The sequence below is a fragment of the Coenobita brevimanus genome, chromosome 40 (genome assembly GCF_032717465.1).
Source record: "Coenobita brevimanus isolate Jiangsu-jjx chromosome 40, ASM3271746v2, whole genome shotgun sequence".
NCBI lineage: Eukaryota > Metazoa > Arthropoda > Malacostraca > Decapoda > Coenobitidae > Coenobita > Coenobita brevimanus.
This window is the reverse complement of record NC_136993.1, coordinates 21,062,159-21,079,373: the sequence shown is the minus strand read 5'-3', so window position 1 is coordinate 21,079,373 and position 17,215 is coordinate 21,062,159. Positions and strand designations below refer to the sequence as shown.

General features: G+C 41.1%; 1 protein-coding gene across 1 annotated transcript in view; it reads right to left on the bottom strand.

The window, feature by feature from the left end:
* Positions 1-250: 250 nt before the first annotated feature.
* LOC145396982 (putative glutamate receptor) overlaps positions 251-17,215 on the bottom strand; it is a 116,521-nt gene continuing 99,556 nt past the window's right edge. Inside the window, exons 3-4 of the mRNA XM_080270211.1 lie at positions 2,131-2,288; positions 251-343 (exon numbers count right to left, since the gene is read on the bottom strand). Of these exons, the coding sequence (XP_080126337.1) occupies positions 251-343; positions 2,131-2,288 (251 nt within the window). The remainder of the gene's footprint in view (positions 344-2,130; positions 2,289-17,215) is intronic.

Here is a 17,215-nt window from a genome sequence, read left to right as displayed (position 1 = left end):
ATGATGTATATTTCAATTTCCACTCGATTACTGCCGGCGTACCACAAGGATCATTCCTGGCTCCACCCCTATTCCTATGTCATATTAATGATCTCTCATCTATCACCCATAATCCCAGTCACTGATATGCAGATGACTCAATCCTTCACAGCTCCTTCACACTTAGACACCCATTCACAAAGTTTTATATCTCATAAAACCAGACTGTAAAATTATGCCTTTATCAACAACAGTAAACATTACCAATCAACTAGGGTCGTTCTGCGGTACGTGTGAAGTACGCCACGTAACATGTGCGACGAGAGGTCTGTCGAGTGTCGACCCGACCTCCGTACCCTTCCCCCTACCCACAGACACCAGTAACCTTAAACTTCGAGCAGAGGTGTGCTGACTTTCTCACAACTATAGAGTAAGATAAAAGGCTTCTTGCAGCAGCAAGGGACAACACAAAGTATTCACGTAAAAAAAAAAAAATAGGGATTGGCTGATAATATTTGTTTCCCTGATTCGCTCAGAAAGTTCCATTTTTCATAGGAGAGATTTTTTTTTTTTTTTTTTAGAAGAGAAACAAAAAGTGTGCTAAATCTTAGTCAATGCCAGATTAAATGGTGTTCATTGGTCATTATTATTAGTAGTATTTTTTTTTAGGTAGCTAACTTGTAAGTTCTCAGATTTAAATGAAGAATTACTACCTGCAAATTTTCATTCAAAAGGTAAGACTTTCTCGATTGCTGGAGCACATTTTCCAACAGACAGATCTTGAAAAAGTTGCATTCTGCCATTTTGGATCTGACATTATGACATTACATTAGATTACATTGCATTACATGACAATACATTACATGACAATACAATGTAATATGAAACTATTTTCAAAAGCTAACTTAGTATATGAAAAAATCCTTGTGCATTTTATTATTCACCATACTGTGTTATGAGCATGAATGAATATAAATAAACACGATGGTTTAGTGTCTTTGTCGCAGCATATCATTTAATTTAGAAATTCCAGAGACTAGTCATGTCAGTGATAACTGGTCTTATAAATAATACATGTCATTAGAATTAAAACACGTCCTCGTCACCCTTATGTTTGGTGCAGATAGCCTCAAAATGCTCTTGAAGTAAGACGTATTTCAAAAAGTTTCTCGTTGGGGGGGACACCTTCCCTCCCACCGTCCCCCGCCCCTCCGGCTGGATAAGCTCTCTCCGCTCGCCATTATTATTCCCTTACACAACTGCGTTCCTTATTTTTCTGAGCTCGAGGTGGCAACCCTAAATATTGCTCACCCTCGTGGAGTGGATGCAGAGAGCTTGCACTAAAATAACTTGGCAAACCTCAGAACAATGATGTAAGAATTATAAATTACCCTGCAATTTCAAGTAAACTACTGCCCCAACAAGTAAGATGGAATGTTGCCTCCCTTGCATTGTTATAGATAATTTTATGGCAAATGCTCAGACGAAGTTGCATCCATTGTGCCTCCTCTCCACGACTCTCCCCATGGTACATGGACATCTGGTAGTGCTTATGACTGGACTGCCACAATGCTATATTGCAAAACCTCTGCCTATTAATTACAATTATTATATTCCCTGCACTGCATCTCTTTGAAAATCATTTCCCCAGAATAGTCTTCCTCCATACTTCAACCTACACCAGGCCAAGTCCAACTGTTACAGCTTTTTTATGAATGGGAGACATTTGTAATCCGGTGTAGGAATTATTATTATTTTTATTTGATTTTCAAACCTGTCTTCCTACCACGTGATTCATAGCCACCACTCAGGTGCATGGCGTGACAAAATTGGTAACAAAGTTTGTATTAAGTTGACAGGAAACATTTCAGGACACAAAACAGCCACTCTAACATATCTGAACTTGTAATTAAAGTTTGCTTAAATAAAAGTTAAATGCTGCATTGTAGTTTCTGATCCAAAGAATGTGTGCAGTTTCATAATGAGAGGTGTTTCTTAAATTTATTTAATTTGTTGGAAAGTAGTAATAACAATAACAAAAAGGCATTTTCTGTGAGGTAAATGCAACTGAGCATGGCTAACAGTTTATGGAATCATACATGTTACTAGAAATGAAAATTATAAGATAACTGATAACAGACTAATGCTCACTTTTTGACCGTATGGAGAACTAAAATGTTGGAAATCCATACGGCCCTTCACACTTGCAATGAAAAGGCTGGCGATGGCGAGGTCTGCAGCGTTACTCCCAAGCATGCCAACTATCCCAGTCCACGTTCCGTTTGTCTGACGAGCCCCCCACACCTCCCCTGCAGGACGCAGACATCAATAATTAATATAGCACCAGTACTTTCTGCAATACTGATTTAAACTCTTTACTTTGACAAACATGGTTGGAGGAAAGGTACTGTAATATTTTATGTGACAAAAATACTGGTACTAAAGAATCGAACCACAAGCAGTTAAAGTGTATGCAAATAGGCCTATGTACCTTATTTCTTACATCCTTATAGCTAATAACCTAATAATAATGAGTCATTCGTAAAGGTATTTTGCAAATTATATCTATCTATCTATATCTATATACCTAGGCTGCTTCCCCCAAGGAAAGGGAGGTAGCCGAGACAGGACGACACACTCTCCATTTACTCATCCATTTAAACACATTCATTCACATCTTAGCCCCAAAGGGGAGAACGGACAGATCCTCACCGCACCACACCGCACAAGGGTCAACTGCGCAATGCAATCAGTGACATCCGCAGCAGGGCCCGACAGCAGAGCTGGTTTACCCCTGCCACATCATAACATACCCATCCCCTTACCCGCACCTGACCTGACTAGCTGATCAGACCAAATGCGGGAGAATATCCCCTCAGGGCTGCGTCATCACTTATTTATTCACAATTTCTCTCCATTTATTTCTGTCACGCACAGCCACTCTTCCTTGCTCGACAGACATCCCTCTCGCATCCAGCGCTCTCTTCACACTATCCATCCATCCTATTCGTGGTCTTCCTCTCAGCCTTACACCTCTCACATCAGATCTAGTTATCTTTTTCACCAATCGCTCATTATCCATTCTCTCCATATGCCCAAACCATCGCAACACCCTCTGCTCAACTCTACCAGCCATCTCCTGAACAACTCCAGTTCTCCTTCGCACTTCATCATTTCGCACCCGATCCATGCGCGTCACTCCACACATACTCCTCAGACACCTCATCTCCATTACATTCAAACTTTTCCTCTCTGCTACACCCATATTCCATGTTTCAGCCCCATATAATGCAGTCGGTACCACAACACCCTCATACAGCCTTCTCTTTACATCCATTCTAAGCGAACGACATTTAAACACTTTTTTCATTCCTCCCAGCACCTTTCCTACTTCATTTATTCTAAACTTCACTTCTGCATCTATTCTTCCATCCACAGCAACATGTGACCCTAGATATTTAAAACAATCTACCTCCTCAAGCAACTCACCATTCAAAACTATATTCATCCCCCTACCATCTATGAACCTCGTACACTTCATCACTTTACTCTTATTCTCATTTACTTTCAAATTCCTCCTTTCACACACCCTTCCAAACTCCTCTACCAACTGTCTCAATCTCTCCTCTGAATCAGTCACCAGTGCAGTATCATCTGCAAACAGCAGCTGCTTCAGATTCCAATCTCCACCATCAACATTTACCAGACTCAGTCCACCTAAAACTCTTGCATTCACCTCCCTTACAACACCATCCATGTAAATATTAAACAACCAAGGTGACATCACACATCCCTGTCGCAGCCCCACTCTCACGGGAAACCAATCACTCACAGCATTTCCCACTCTTACACATGCTCTACTATTTACATAAAAACTTTTCACCCCTTTTAGTAACCTACCATCAAGTCCATACAATCTTAAAACAGTCCACAAAGCCTCCCTATCAATTCTATCATACGCTTTCTCTAAATCCATAAATGCCCAAAACACATCCTTGCCTTTCGCTAAATACTTTTCACACACTTGTCTCACAGCAAACACCTGATCAACGCATCCCCTCCCTCTCCTAAAGCCACACTGCTCATCACTAATCACTCCCTCTGTACCCTCTCTAACTCTCATAATTAACACTCTACCATACACCTTACCTACAACACTCAACAGACTTATACCCCTAAAGCTAGTACATTCATACTTATCACCCTTGCCTTTATACAACGGGACCACACAAGCACTTGCCCAGTCAATTGGCACCATACCTTTCTCAAAGCACACATTCAACAATCTTACTAACCAGTCAACAATAGTCACTCCACCACCCTTCAGGCATTCCACAGCACACCCATCCATACCTGCAGCTTTCCCTGTTTTCATCTCCTTTACTGCCTTCTCCACTTCCTCCTTCGTGATCAAAGAATCATTCAACTCTCCCAACAAATTATATAAGAGATGTAAAAGATGATATTATGCAAAATAGATAAGAAAAATTATTTCTGCAACTTAATACACCATTAAGATATACACTGGACGCTTCCTTTCATGTTTTCTCACCGAAAAAATGAACTACTGTAAGATCAGAAGTAGTGGTGGAAGGCAATCAGCATCTGGGGATATGACCTATATTTTTTTCCATCTCTTTCTCTGTCTTTAGATAGATAGATAGATAGACAGACAGGTAGACAAACAGACAGATACAGATATAGACATATATACTGTAGATAGGTAAATGTAGATATGGATACATTATCATCATCGTCATCATCCGAACCTCCTTTCCCACCCTAGGGCAGGGTGAGGAATAGCACGTCCAGACAGCCTAAGTTTGCCCAATCCAATGGGCCACGCTTCCATTCACTCATGTTTCAAGCCCCCTGAATATATATATATATATCTATATATATATATATATATATATATATATATATATATATATATATATATATATATATATATTTGGAGAAGAACAGGGAGGCTTTAGGAAGGGAAGAGGTTGTGTACCTCAGATATTCATTCTTAGATCTTTAGTGGAAAAGTTTCTAGAGAAGGGAAAGAAATTGTATGCGGCTTTCATGGATTTGGAGAAAGCATATGACAGGGTGGATAGACAAGTATTGTGGAAAGTATTAATTTTATATGGAGTAGATGGGAAGTTGTTGAATGCTGTGCAGAGTATGTATGATGGTGCTAAGGCTGCAGTGCGTGTGGATGGTGAACTAAGTGAATTTTTCTCTTTGAAGGTTGGGTTGAAACAGGGATGTGTCATGTCTCCATGGTTGTTCAATCTGTACATGGATGGGGTAATAAAAGAGGTACAAGGTAGGGTAGTGGATGTTGGAGTGGCCCTGGTGAGAGAGGATAGTGTTTGGAAACTCCCTGTACTGTTGTTTGCAGATGATACTATATTGTTGAGTGAAGACGAAGGGGAGCTGCAAGGCTTGGTGGATGAGTTTGGGAGAGTGTGTAGGAAACGGAATCTAAAGGTGAATGTAGGAAAAAGTAAAGTGATGGTCTTTGAGAGAGGTGAAATCAGTGAATGTACAGAGAGGTTGGATGGCGAGGAATTGGAAAATGTGAGTACGTTTAAGTACTTGGGTAGTGTGATGAGTAAGGATGGAGGTTTGGAAGGTGAAGTGCTTGAAAGGGTACAGCAGGGAAGAAAGGTTGCTGGTTCTTTGAAAGCAGTGATAAGAAACAGGGAAGTGAGCATGCAAGTGAAAAAGTTACTACATGACAGTATTGTGATACCAACTCTAACATATGGAAGTGAAGCTTGGACGTTGTTGGAAAGACACAAGTCAAGAGTGAGAGCAGTGGAAATGAGTTATTTAAAAGGAGCCTGTGGAGTCACATGGAGAGACAGGCTGACGAATGAGGATATAAAGGAACGTTGTGGTGTGGATGTGGATGTGATAGGAAGCGTTATGAGGAACACACTGAGGTGGTTTGGCCATGTGGAGAGGATGGAGGGTGAGAGACTGACGAAGAGAGTGTATGTGAGTGAAGCGGAGGGGGGAAGAGGGAGGGGGGGGCCGAGGATGAGATGGAGGGATGGGGTGGAGAGGTATATGAGAACGGGGTGTGTTAGTTGGGAGCGTGGCAGTGAAATAGCGGGGGACAGGGCGACGTGGAGGCGTTCTGTTTGTGGCCACCCCAAAAGGGACTGAGGCGTCTGGCAATAGATAGATAGATAGTATATATATATATATATATATATATATATATATATATATATATATATATATATATATATATATATATATATATATATATATTAGCGATACTTTCGTGCTGTGGGAAGCGGAATCTAATGATGGCCAGCAAAACCAGAGTGATGATGTACATGATTTATTATTGGTGACGTTTCGGTTTTATAACACAAACCATCTTCAGACCTAAAACAAAAATAAAAACACACAAAATAGAAAATAAACCACTTAGATCTACCTCCTCATTTTTTCTCATCTCTGTCCTCCCTGTACAGTTGTTATTATTGTGAGTGCTCAGGTAGTCTCCAACCATCTAGCAGCTATGTAAATTGAGTATAAGTGTTATTACATTTTTCTTGTACTGTATAGCATAAGGTGTTAATTCAGAGCAACTGTGTATAGGAGTCGTGTGAGCCAAGGGATGGTCGTAGCTCTGCCGTTAGTAGAGACTCCGCTATAAGTCTAGTCAAGTCAACAAGTCAAGTGAACAAAATTCGAAAGTTCTGGTTATTTATAGGGTGACTTTCCGAATATGAATGATTTCGAACTGCAGAAAATGATGGTTTCGAGATTGTTTTAGGTCTGAAGATGGTTTGTGTTATAAAACCGAAACGTCACCAATAATAAATCATGTACATCATCACTCTGGTTTTGTTGGCCATCATTATATATATATATATATATATATATATATATATATATATATATATATATACTTGGTGTTTCAAAAGTCCCTCATTATTTTTTACATTCTATTAAAATTGCAATTACAAGAGGAACCAAATGACAATTTGGTTTCTGAGTCTCCGATTCATGAGAATTTTGGTGTCATCAAACTTGGCTTGACACGTCTACTGGAAATTCAATGGTATACCTCATCGTGGGCACCGCCTTTTTCAAAACAAGCGAGCCACCATTTTACGCAATCTTGGCGAACATCGGACAATATTTCGGGAGTAACCGATGCACACACTTTCCTGATCCGTTCTTTTAGTGTGGGAAGCTCTCGTGGATTGCTGGCATACACTTTGCTCTTAATATAGCCCCACAAAAAGAAGTCGCATGGTGTAAGATTTTGTGAGACCATGGCAACCAATCTACCGATCTGGGAACTCCTCATTCAGAAATGAGCGAACCTCACGCGTGGAATGAGCAGGGGCACCGTCGTGCTGAAAAATGACTTCTTGCATGTCAGCTACAGCTGACAGTTGGGGGATGCAGAACCCCTGAAGCATATGAATGTCATTGTCTTTGTTGAAGTTCACAGAAATTCCATCTTTATCCCAGATGAAGAACGGACCAATCAGCCCAGCTGAGGAGATCGCACACCAGACAACCAATTTTGGCGTGTCCCTCTCATGTTCATGGATTTCCACAGGATTGTGAGTTCCCCAGATGCGGGTGTTGTGCTTATTGATGCGACCAGAAAGGAAGAAGAGAGCTTCGTCACTGAACCACATGTACTCCACGATCGATGGGTCTCTTTCGTAATGATGCAGCAGTGTCACACATCTCCACCCAGCAATGGTAGTCTTGAGGTCCCAGCTTCTTAACCACCTGGATCTTGTACGGATACAGCTTGAGATCACGCCTCAAAATCCGTTGGATAGATGTCATGCTGATATTCAGTTTCGCAGCCACTCGCCGAATGGACTTTCCTTGACTCAAAGCAAAAGCCTCATGGACAGTTTCGACATTCTCCTCACTCCGCTCACTTCGGGTTCTTCCTGATCGGGGTTTGTCCTTAACTGATCCTGTCTCCATAAACTTCTGGTGGTTGGCAATGATGGTGTTCCTATCCGGTGCATAATGCTGTCCGTAGACTGCCCGAAACTGTCACTGCACTTGAATCACAGATTGAAAAACCTCCTTCCATGCAGCGATTTTACACCTCTGCTCTAGAGTCAGCGTGGTAGCAGAAGAAAACGAAGCAAAACGTCAGATGTAGACTCAAAAAAGTTCTCAACCACTGAGTAAGAGTTTACCATAAGATGAACGTCGTTGGTCGATTACCTGCAAAGAAAATTGAAAATCACATTAGTGAGAGACTTTTGAAAGACCTTGTATATATATATATATGTATATATATATATATATATATATATAGATAGATATGTATATATATATATAGATAGATAGATAGATAGATACATAGAGAGAGAGAGAGAGAGAGAGAGAGAGAGATATGTATCTACACTAGCTGGGGTACTCAGCGTCGCTGAGCCAAAAAGCCAAATACTCTAATCTTATTTGTTATAGGTCATATACCTCTTAGGCTATGGCCACATCGAACACGACAAGCGGGGAGGTAGCATCGAGCGATGAGCGGCGAGGTGAGCGTCAACGCGATGTGTGTCCAAACAGGAAGTGGCAACCTCACGGGCAACAGATAGTCACAAGCATGCCTATAGTAATATATCCACTGAACATTTCACCATCTACTGTATTATATTTCATAGATTTATTTACTGATAAATAATAGAGTTGTTGATGTCCATTACATACACACATATATGCACACACGGACACACACACACACACACACACACACACACACACACACATATATATATATATATATATATATATATATATATATATATCTATATATCTATATATATATATATATATATATATATATATATATATATAGTGTTGTTAGTTATTATCATTGTAGGGGGTCTTAATTATTAACTAACACAAAGTGAAACAACAACTCACCATTATAATAAACGGTATGTGAATATGGCGTTTTGATCAGTACTCAGTATAAATATGCTAGGCTTAATAAATATGCAGAGTACTTAGCTGTGGTGTTGACGGTAATAAATGCAGAGAGATGACTGATCGTTGTAGAGAGTTTGAGGCACGTATGTTTACTGATTAGTGGCAGGTTGAGAACTGGTCAGCTTCGAGCAGCTTCGTGCACGAAGTAATCAAATGAAACTTAACATTACTGAATCATTCTAACTAAATACGTTGTTTTCTCCATGACCAGATTTATCTCTAGTGATAAATAATATTTTACCCAAATTATACAATACAATAATTTATTTACAAAGGTGTGCTGTCGTGGGCAGGAATATTTAAACCCGAAATCCACGACATACTCCCCCACCCAGAATACTGTATATACAATATTTACAACTGTCCCGTCCCAATCAGGGTATGCCATAGTTGGGAGGAACCTAAGGCGGTCCAACGTGATGTCCTCAACGGGGCATCACATTGGTCATTTATGGGTGTAGGGGGGTGTTGGGTAGCGCCGGTTTGGCTGTCATCTTTCCCTTCTATATCAATTTCTAAGGGATACAGCTTAACCACTGGTCTCGTGGTCAAACTGGCGCTTGTCTTTAGCTGTACTACCCTACATTCTTGATCGGGACCATTTAACAATTTGGTAACCCGACCAAGTTGCCAGAGAAGTTGAGGTCCATTGTCGTATATCAGCACATCCCCAACTTGAGGTGCTGCCTTCCATGTCTTGTATGTCAATTGACGGTGTTGCTCCCTGAGAGATATTAGGTAGTCAGTGGTCCATCTCCTCCACAGATCTCGTGAAATCTTTGTCACGTATAGGAGACGTCTGTTTATTCCCGAATTAGTTCGCCAGGTGATGTCCGTGAGATCATCATCCCGACTTCCTGTTTCGAGAACTGTCTAAGACGCCTCCCATTAATAAGTTGTGAAGGAGAAATAAGGAGTGGCTCTTCAAGGTCACCGTATGTATATCCAAGTGGACGGTCATTGACTGTGGCCTCAAGTTCCAATAATACAGTATCCAGTTCTTCACGGGTTACTAAAGCTCGACCCAATACCTTTCTCAGGCCAGCCTTTAGGATACCTATCACTCTTTCCCAGATGGCACTGAACCATGGCGCCCTGGCCGGTATGAACTGCCACTCACAATTTACCTTTACCAATTCACTCTGTAACCTTGGATCATTTTTTAACTCCCTCAACACACTGGCTCCACTTATACATGTAGTGGCATTATCACTAATTATGAGTTCAGGGAAGCCTCTCCTGCTACAGAACCGACGGAAGGCATGAATGAAGGACTCACAAGAGAGGTTTGACACCGTCTCAATGTGTATAGCCCTAGTAACTGCACAGGTAAACAAGACTACATATAATTTTCCTACAATACCCTTTTCTTTAATGGGTAGAGCACCTGTGTAGTCTACTCCTGTTACTTGAAATGGATTCACTTCCTGAACCCTAAAGTAGGGTAATGGCGGAGCCTGTACGGCACAATATGGGACACTTTTAACCTTTTACAAGTTATACATTTCCTTTAAACCTTCTTTACAACTTGCCTGATCCTAAGAATCCAAAATTTTTGTCTTATGTAACTTACAACATAACTTATTCCACTATGGCTACACACCTTGTAGCAGTACTCAAAAGGAGAGCTGCTATCCTATGTTTACTAGGTATTAGGATAGGGTACTTTGCCTCCTCCTTTAAGTCTGACAACTGTAACCTATCTTTACAACGCAACAGCCCACCTTCCATATAGAGGCCTAACTGCTTCACAACATTACTTGGTGTGCCCTTTCCAGTGGATAAATAATGGTAATCCTCAGGGTACTCTTCCATTTGAGCTAATTTAATCATTACTGATTCTGCTGTCCTTATTTACGGCACTGTCAAATAAGCCGGCATTGCCTCATGTGTTCTTTGTCTCCTATCTTTCAGTGCCTTGATAAATCTCAATACCCATGCCATCACATGCCTTGTCTTCACATAAGAACCATATCGGTCCCAATTCAATATGGCAGGAAGGGTTACCGATACTGGCAATGACAGAGTCTCTTCGAGGAGACAACCCGTGGTGATGTCCCCAACTTCCTCAAATGGACCATTTTCCGGCCACATTTTTTGGTGAGGTAGCCATGTGGGCCCTCCCCACCACAAAGAAGAACTTATTAGGGACGCATGTGACTTCCCTCTGGAAACCATATCACTGGTGTTGTCCTTTGTAGACACATAACGAAATTCAGCATCAGGGACTAATGCCTTTATTTCGTCAATTCTGTTCTGAACATATACAGGCAACAGTTTTTTACTATACAACCAGTATAGGGTTATCTGGCTGTCTGTCCAGAGGTATATTTTTTCTATGCTTAACTCGTCCGCATAGGCCTCAGAAATATACTTGGCGAGACGAGCTGCTAGCATGACAGCAGTCAGTTCTAATTTTGGTATAGTGAGGGGTTTAATGGGTGCTACTTTGGCCTTTGCCATAGCTAATCTACTACTTCCCTCACTAACTAAGCTGCTACACCATAGGCAGTGGTGCTTGCGTCACTAAATAGATGCAGCGTGACTTTTTTACTATCAGTGACTTGGCCGGGAAATACAATACTGGTACTGTTAATCATATCCTCATATATCCCCTGCCATTCAGCCTCCTTATCTTCCGGTATGGGAACATCCCACCCACATTCAATGCGCCATAGATCTTGCACAAATTTTCTTGCACGGATGATCACCGGCAATAATACTCCCAGAGGGTCAAACACACCTGCAGTTATGCTCAACACCTCACGTTTTGTCACTACTGTGGGTCTACTTTCATGTCCCTTCGCCTGTAACATATCCATATCAGTTAGCCAAATAGTGCCAAGTACTTTTACCTTGTCCTGAACTTCAGAAGCCAAACCCTTTAGGTGGAGTAGCTTCCGCAATTTCACACTGTTTGTTACCCACTCTCTTAAGGACAAATTGGTACTTGAAGATACTCTCAGGGCACCCCAACACAATTGTTGTAAAACATCCTCATCTTCCTTGGTTCCTTGCGAATTGTCAATATATAACCCTTTCCTTAATTTATCAATCAAGGCTTTACCCTCCTGAACCACTGATAAATGTTTTTGTATGGTGGCATTCAAGAGGAATTGGGAACAAGTGACTCCAAACAATACTGCCTTGAACCTATATATCATGTAAGGGCTATTTAAAGGTTCAACAGGCCAAAGAAATCTAGTGGCATCCCTATCCCTTTCAGATAACCCCACCATAAGAAATGCCATCTCAATGTCGCTCACCCAGGCAAAACGATGACACCGAAAGCGCAACAATATCTGCGTGAGGTCATTAACCAAAGATGGGCCTGTGTGTAAGCAGTCATTCAGACTATATGCCCTCTCATGCTCTCTAGCTGAACAATCAAACACTACTCTAATTGGTGTCGTTAAGCTATCTTTAGTGACACCATGATGAGCTAGATAGTGTACAGGATGTCCTACCAGACTCTTGTCCTCCACCTTTTCTATGAAAGCTCTTTCTAATTGATCCTGGATAACTTTCCTATACTGTTTGCAATAGTTGAGATCCTTCATGAATTTACGCTGCAAACCTATTAATCTGCCCAAGGCTAACTTAAAATTGTCAGGCAACTTATCAACGTTTTCTTTCCATGGTAATTCCACAACATATTGTCCCTGTTCTTTGGAATATTGCACCGTTTCATAGAAGTTACCTAATACCTTCTCTCCCTTCTTATCGGTCTCATTGGGATTAATAACTATGTGATCTAAGTCCCACAGAGCTGTCAGATCCTTGATTTCTGGAGTAGTATTCCTGCCATCAATATTTGCTAACTCCATATTCGGATCTACTGCCAGTTTTAGATCAGTTACCAGCTCTACTTGAGTACTTTCTTCTTCTGACCGATAATTGCCACTCAGTGTATAACCATAAATTGTGGGTAACAAAATTATGCCTCCTTCCCTTATATAGCCAGCATGTACAAAATGATAATAAAAGTCCGCCCCAATCAGCAGTTCGACTATATCCCCACTAGTGACACTTGGATCTGCTAACTTGTAGCCTCGAGTCTTCAGATCCCGCACATTATGTTGCAGCCCCTTCCCTGGCTTCTAGTTGGGTAGTTCGTCTACAACCACCGCCCTCAACTTGCGCACCTTTCTACGATTGCGGTAAAACAACTCCACTACCTCATACTCATCACTACCCCTAGAGCCAGTAAATCCTTGCAGTTGTAAACGTTCCTTTCTCATCTTGTTTACCTTCAAGTTTGCTAAACTTGATCTTAGAACAAAGGTACGTTGTGAACATTGATCTAATAGAGCCCAAACCTTGCTCTGCTGGCCCGTTTGAGTAACCAATGGGATCTGAATCGTTGGCAACAACACTGCATTACGACTCGAAGCCACAGCCATTGTCACTGTTGGTTCTTGGGTTACTGTTTGTTCATGGGGTTCAGAACGAGCAGTCGGACACAAATAGTTGTAGTGTTTCTGCTGGCAATATCGACAAGGCCTTACTTTGGGATTTGTACAACCCTGATTACCATGATCTGCCGACAAACATCCGACACACAGCTTCAATTGCTTTGCTTTCTTTAATTTTGCCCCTTTTACTTCATACTTTGTACACTTAGCCCAAAAATGTCCTGGTTTAAAACACAATTTACATCCATTCCTCTGCATAGGTTCAGCGTGTTTCACTTGCTTCGCTGCATATGCTGCCGTAGTGGTCTCACCCAAATGTTCTAAGGGATTCTGTCTATTTTCGATGTTACATACCTCCGTCTTTAACACACGAACGTAATCATCTACATCCAACCACTTTTCTTTAAATTCACGTTTGATCACTTCCGAAAGTGTACCAGGGAGTTTATTATGGAGTAAAACAGCACAAATTTCACTCACAGTCACTCCCATCGTATGTAGTGATTCTAACGCACATTCATATGATGGAGAAAAGTCCTTTAGTTCATTCACTTCATGAGATGGAGGAGGTAAATTACATAATTTAGCATTGTGAGCAACCTTTATGTGATCTTCTTGACCGTAGGTATTCTTTAAAACTGTGACTGCTGATTCATAACTAGCTGCTACCAAACTGAATCCACTAATAATTCGGAGTGCTTCACCACTTAATTGTCCCTTAAGATATGTAAATTTCTGGATGTCTGTCAGATCTGTTCGGGAGTGCACACTACAGTCAAACAGCTCCCAAAAACCCAGCCACTGAATGGGATCACCTTCAAATACTGGCAATTTCAGAGACGGTAATTTAATTCCCATTGCTTTCCGACTCTGCCTGTTCTTGTACTACCGAGTCTTGGCGGGTAATTCTAGAGCACTCTCTAATTCTATCAAGTGTCTGTTGACCTTACTAACATATTCAATATCACTGACCACTTCTCTTTCTAGGTCTTCATCAGGATATAATTCATACAATTCCTGATTGTAAGACTCGATCTCAGTGAGGATTTTCTCAACCGTCACTTTCATACTTTTGATGTCGTGAACGGTTGCGGCATGTTCTATAAATTCTGTTAAGTTAGCGCTCAGTTTTGTGACTGCTCCCTTTTTGGCGCTCTAAGCCTCTTTAATGATTTTATTTTATCCATTTTAATTATATAGGCAATTAAGAGAAAGAAGATGACAACAAGTGCAGGTTTTAAGTTAAATGCAGTCGTTCTTAGGCGAATCCAAATAAAATAAAATGAAATAAAACTATGCCAGATTTCTATATTAAAATTTTGACAAATAATTTTGTCAAGCCCCTGTGAGGGTAGTATGATGGGCAGTCCAGGAGATCAAACCCTAAACTCCCTCGCAAGGAGCTTGTTGCCCAAGAAAGCAACACGCTCTTTTCAGAAGGCCATCCAACACCCTTTTGTTGCCTGGTGCATCCAGGCACGCCAAATTTGTGGACATAAAAGGCTGGAGCATCATCTGGATACTGCACCAGACGAGCTAGTGGGAATCTCTGGACATAGGAATGCCCAAAGAAGGCTACTTTCTTCAAAGGGGATGGATAATCTACTGGTGAGGGTTCAAACCCTACCCCGAAACCTCCCCAACCACGCGCAGCCTCCCCTGGTACCCCACGCAACATATGGTTGTTTGCCGACACAACACAAACAATGCTTGGCTCTCACACCCACAATAACCCAGGTTCGAATCCTGGTCACGGCACCAAATTTATGTTAGTTATTATCACTGTAGGGGGTCTTAATTATTAACTAACACAAAGCGAAACAACAACTCACCATTATAATAAACGGTATGTGAATATTGTGTTTTGATCAGTACTCAGTATAAATATGCTAGGCCTAATAAATATGCTGAGTACTTAGCTGTGGCGTTGACGGTAATAAATGCAGAGAGATGACTGATCGTTGTAGAGAGTTTGAGGCACGTATGTTTACTGTTTAGTGGCAGGTTGAGAACTGGTCAGCTTCGAGCAGCTTCGTGCACGAAGTAATCAAATGAAACTTAACATTACTGAATCATTCTAACTAAATACGTTGTTTTCTCCATGACCAGATTTATCTCTAGTGATAAATAATATTTTACCCAAATTATACAATACAATAATTTATTTACAAAGGTGTGCTGTCGTGGGCGGAAATATTTAAACCCGAAATCCATCACAAGTGTATATACTTATCTGCTTATTAGTTTTAAGCCAACAGTGTAACGAAAGGAATAGGGCACTAAATACTAGTATGAATTTTAGAAATCAATGGTCTTTGATACTTTTTATAACAACAGTGCAACAAACATTACTTAACCCGAGGCGTCCCGTTGACGTATGGGTACATCACAAAGTTTTGTCACAGCTAGATTTGTCAATTTACCAGTACGTAGCGCAATTGCAAGGTTCAAAATTTGCACAATTTTCAATTTTTGCGCGATTTTGGTATGTATACACGGGACACCTTCCTCTACAAGATGCCAGGCATGGACAATGCCTTACCGCGCATGATCTCCCCCCCCCCCGCACGCCATTGTCTCGGCAATTCACCTGTTACCAGTGACCTGGCCAATAAAGACATTCAGGACCAAAGTGATTCCCCAATCGATTACAACGTGGAGGACAAAGTTTACGTAGCATTAGAGGAAGAAACAGTCAGAAATGATGATCAGGTAATGTTGCCAAAAAAGGTCAGGTATGTTGATGTGTTAGTGAGTGAAACAATGCTTATATTGCCGACATTACTGTTTGAAAACCAATATACTCTCATACTACATATAAATTCGTACATATAAATAAATAAATACCGTTTATGAGTGGTGTGGAATAGTTAACCTCCCATAGAACTCATTTCCTTTGGAGCCAACCTAATAGAAAACCTAGTAAGGTAAGGAGTACAGCTACTTGTATCGAGTATTTTAAACCTCAGGTGAGCGATTTCTCTAAGAATTTTTGATGTTTCTCACTAAAAGCGGAGGTTTTAGCCAAAAAAAAAAAAAAAAATCCAAAATTGGTCAGGATTGGGGGGAGTCAGTGGTGGAAAATCGGTTGGGACAGGGGCGGTTTAAGCAATCGTATGGCAAAATAACGCTCCATTACAATTAACCATTTGTAAGCAGTTATTCACAGATATCTTCCCATTGTTTTTTTAACACAACAGTATTTTTGTGGAGTGGATCATTTGGATCCCACACAGCTCCCCTGTGGTACACAGTTCCAATAAGGTGTTCAGTAGACATAATTACCACAACTCAACCAACCCACCACACAGTACCAGCACAACTGAATGATAATGCAAATGCCTGGGGAATGGGGATGTTGCTAGGCAGTGCGGGACATTTTGAAATACCCTGCATCACATAGTGACAAGCATGGAGGGTGAGCGAGGCAACAAACCTCCCTGCTTATTCAGTGTCGCCACCCACATAGGATTTAGTTAGTTTTATCATGTCGCCTCATCCCTCCCTGCTCAAGTTTCCACACGCATCGCGTTCAGTGTGACTGTACACTTATGCTTTTGAAGAAGGCCTATAAGATGTCCAGGACTTTTCTATTTCAGCTTTTGCAAACTAACACACAGTATTTGTGCGCACTTCTTTATTATTACCGGTAATCTCAAATAACCTCTGACCAGTGACTTTAAATGACCTCCAACCAGTGACCTCAAATGACCCTGGAGGTCAACTTCACATAGCCTATGTCCGAACTGGAGGTCATGTGACTCTCCATGCCAAAAATTGGGCTGGTGGGTCCAGTCGTTCAAACTTGTATTACCGGTGACCTCAGA